The 4,108-nt window shown below is 43.1% G+C and overlaps 1 protein-coding gene across 1 annotated transcript in view; it reads right to left on the reverse strand.

The window, feature by feature from the left end:
- scn1ba (sodium channel, voltage-gated, type I, beta a) overlaps positions 1-1,565 on the reverse strand; it is a 16,749-nt gene extending 15,184 nt beyond the window's left edge. Inside the window, exon 1 of the mRNA XM_008430675.2 lies at positions 809-1,565. Coding sequence (XP_008428897.2) covers positions 809-845 — 37 coding nt within the window. The 5' untranslated portion in view covers positions 846-1,565. The remainder of the gene's footprint in view (positions 1-808) is intronic.
- Positions 1,566-4,108: the final 2,543 nt, after the last annotated feature.

Below are 4,108 nucleotides of genomic sequence, written 5' to 3' on the forward strand. Positions count from 1 at the left end.
TCTTCTCATCCCTCTCATCCCTCATTATTTTAATGAACTTTTACACTCATCCTTCCTGCTGATGTTAAATAAAAATCTACATATTTATCAGTTAAATATGATGTTTCCCAGCATTTTAATGTAAATGAAGGTTTTAAAGAACAGAAGGAAGTTTTGCCTCTGCAGAGGAAATGAAAAGCATCTCATTAAGCTGCAACACTTAACGAGTTGAGTTTCACAACTTTCTGTATTTTTTCTGCATTCAAATGAATAAAATGAATAAAAACGGCTGTAAACACAGCTAAAGTTCAGGATAATAAAATAATGATATTATATAGCAGTTCCTTGTAGCATCAGACTCCCAACATCTCCACTGTTTAATAAAAGAAGAACTAATCTCTGTTTGGTGACATTTTCAGCCTCTGTATTCATGATTTGTCCCGTTCAGCAGTTTTAAAACTCAACCTTTAATCGCTGCTAATCGTTTCCTTCCTGTCCATCTTTACTTCTGACTGCAGCCTGATCTGAATATTTCATGACTGATGGAGGCGTCCAGAACTTCACAGCTCGTCTCTAAGCTTCTCTTCTTTGGCTCTTTATTTGTTCCATGTTCTCATATTTTGGTTTCCAAGCAGCTGGGAGTTCTTGTAATCCCAAACACTGATATTTCAGCAGCATCTCTGAAGGTCATGCATGAGGAAAAGTCCCAGAAAGCTGAGGAAGTGTTGTTAAAATATCAAAGTTTGCATGCTGACCTAGTTTCTGAGGCTAAGTCCAGGAAACAAACAGGAATCCTGGTGAAACCAGAGATCAGCAAACAGCCACTCACCTTGAAGAGCCAGCAGGGTCAGAGGCAGCAGCAGCATCCCGGCTCCGTTCAGGCACCAAACACACACCGACACACACACTGCGCCCTGCAGCTGGCAGCGCCGACACGTCYGGACSCTCTGCAGCCCGGAAGAGGAGGACGGAGCTGCTGGGACTCTGGGTGTGGTCTGCCCTCCTCTTCCTCTCCTCCTGATGAAGAGGGGAGCCGCCGAGGGAGGGGCTGAGGACCTGATGGAGGACGGCCGGTCCAAACGAATAAAGAGCTCAGAGTCCAGAGCAGGAGCAGGAAATGGAAGCAGAGTCGGGTTCTGGAGACGTTTCAGCTGCTTTTACTCTCACATTTCTCTGCTGCCTCCACAGAAAAACCTGGTATTCTCCTCCAAAACCCCCGATGGGTCAAAGGTGAGCGGATTCCATCCCGCCGTCCAGCAGGAGGACGGGCTGCAGACAGGCTGATCCGGAGCGCTCAGACTGGCCGAGGAATCGGCTCTGGAGCGATTATTCCCTGACGGAGGGATGCTGCGCTCCGGGACGGAGGGAGGGAGGAGGAGCCATAGAAGTGTTGCTATGGTAACGGATTTCCCTGTGATGTTTCCGTATCCTCAGAAGGTCCCACATGCTGCAGAGGAGAAGATGCAAAAACAGAAACAGGCGCAGGAGGCAGAAGAAAAGGTTCTGCTGATGAGCTAAAGCGTCATAATTAACGGCGCCAAGTTCAACAGATATGACACGATTTTAAGAAACAAACACATAAAACACAGAGAAGATCTCTGAGTTCATATCTGTTCACCAGGACTTTTAAATCTTCCTGACCTCTAGGGGGGGCTACACAGTTAGCTGCACAAACCCTAAAACACTAATCATAAATATTAGCACCACTCAAGCTAAAAGGCTATTCCAGCACTGTAATTAGCATAAGCTAATACTAAAGCAAATACCAACATAATATTAGTGGAAGCTAATGCTAAAGCGCTATAACAACATTGTATTTAAGCTATTGCTAAAGTGAAATAGCATGATGTTAATGAAGCTAATGCTAAAGCGCTATACCAACATGGTATTTAGCAGAAAGTATGTAAAACGCTATAAAAACACATTTGGTGAATGAGCTACGGTAACCAACATGGTATTTAATGTGAGCCACTGATAAAGCACTACACTAACACGGCGCTAATTATAAGCTAAAGTTAAAAAGGTTTTTTAACTTTTTTTAACTTGCTTCAGTTACTAGCAGTTGCTTGGAACTGAAGCAACTGCTAGTAACTGATATGGTATCAGCAGAAGCTAATGCATGAAGCTAACGGTGTGCTTCACCAACACCCTCATAACGCTTCTGTGCTGAACTGTTTTATAAAACAATAACGTAAACACAAGCAAAAAAAAAAAAGAATAAACAGAAATAATACGAGCAGGAAGGAAACGGAGAACATTTTCACAGTTTGAAGCGTCACAAACTGGGACCAATCAGAACCAACTGGATGAAAACCAGCTTCTTCTTCTGATTCTTCTTCTCTGCCTCCCAGGCATCAACTCATCAAACTAAGACAGAAAATCCGTCTGATGAGAAGAAAATAAACGTAGAAGACTCATCTTTCATTTCTTCATGTTTCCATTTTTATCCCAGTGAGGTGTAGGACATGCTGCCACCTAGAGGCCAAATGGCAGGACAGGAGCTGCTTTTGGTGATTCAGCAAGAACCTTGCAGCTTTAGAGGTTCTTCAGAGAACAGGCAGCATCACGGAGACCAAAGTTGATGCATCTCATATTTTAACTTGTGAAAGAATAGATTTTAGACACGTCTTTAAATGAAGGTGTGAAGCGATCAGAGGAACAGGAGCATCTGTCTGCTGGTACTGATCGAAAAGTAAGACGCATCATGCCAACATGCATGACACCAACTTTCAGAAACAGCAGGGCTGTTATGTATATAAACATATTCTGCTGTGAGCATTTTACTGGCGGGGCTGAATTATTCCTGAAAAAAACATGGGTTTATAATTTTCATGGTTTTTATAGTTGATGCATTGAACAGGAAGCGCACGCTGTCCTGGCTTGATCTCTGAAGTTGACCTCGGCACGGATCGTTCAGATATTCTGACCTATAAGGACATTTCTATCAACCCCCTGTGAGGGCGATGCATGTAGGAGTCAAGTTTAAATCCACCGCGTTTGCTCTGCTTGTGCAGCTCAATATGAACCGTTCAGACTGAGCTGCTCTCAGTGTTCACAGCGCACATTTAGCGGTGCGCATTGAGCATTAAGGTGACAAAAGACATATGTCTTTGTGAACAAAGCATTATGAACCTGTGCGTTTACGTCTCAACATGCTTTGAGTCCCCGGTTAGCCGGTCCGTTACGGTGGTTCAGCCCGGGGAGGAGCTTTCATGCTCGCCTCATGACTAGCACAGCACGCTGTTTGTTTTTTTTTTTGTTTTTTGTTTTTGCGGCGACACAATGCATATCAAATGCTTTGTCTACTTAAAGTCAGGTAAAGTTGCTGCGCGGAGATCAGAACGACTCATTCCATGAATCTCCAGCAACCAAAACAGTCTGTGTGGCGCCTAAACTCAATAGACACGAAATGAAAGAGCTACTATAAATTAAATCTCCTGTTTGTCCCTCTACATCAGCGGTTCTTAACCTTTTTGAGGTACCGAACCCACCAGATTCATATGCACATTCACTGAACCCTTCTGTAGTGATAAATAAATATGATCCCCCCCCAATTCAAGACATAGGGGTGACCCAACTACACCCCTATGCTGGGTCACCCCAAGATCACCAAGTCTTCTTAAAGGTAGAGTCTCTGAGATCAGTTCTTCAAAATGTACTCAGTGTTTTCAGCAAAGTTGATCTGACTGTCCAGGAACGACTCAAGGTATTTAAAATGTGCCACAGTTTCAACAGGTTGGTCATCGAGAGAAACTGGAACCACTTTAAGGTTTTTAGATCATTTAATTAGCTCTACATTCTTAAGAGAATGAAAAATTAATAATAAATAATAAAGACTTTGCCATATTCTGATTTAGTAATGTAATTATATTAGCTGTGTTACCTCCCCCACGCCACTAGAGGCAGTAGCAGGTCCGAAAAGATGAGACTAAGGAGCAGATTTAGAAGTTCACCGAAAGCTACAGAATTTGGTAAAAACTGAGTTTTGCTGAAGTAAATAAAGACACAAGTTCAAATCCATGCTGAGAGTGGAGCTCCTTCAATCAGGGCTCCTCTGCAGCTCTGATTGGCTAAGCATTGTAACGTGATCCTCTGATTGGCTAAGCAATGTAACGTGATCCTCTGATTG

Source organism: Poecilia reticulata, linkage group LG16 (assembly GCF_000633615.1).
Source record: "Poecilia reticulata strain Guanapo linkage group LG16, Guppy_female_1.0+MT, whole genome shotgun sequence".
Taxonomy (NCBI): domain Eukaryota; kingdom Metazoa; phylum Chordata; class Actinopteri; order Cyprinodontiformes; family Poeciliidae; genus Poecilia; species Poecilia reticulata.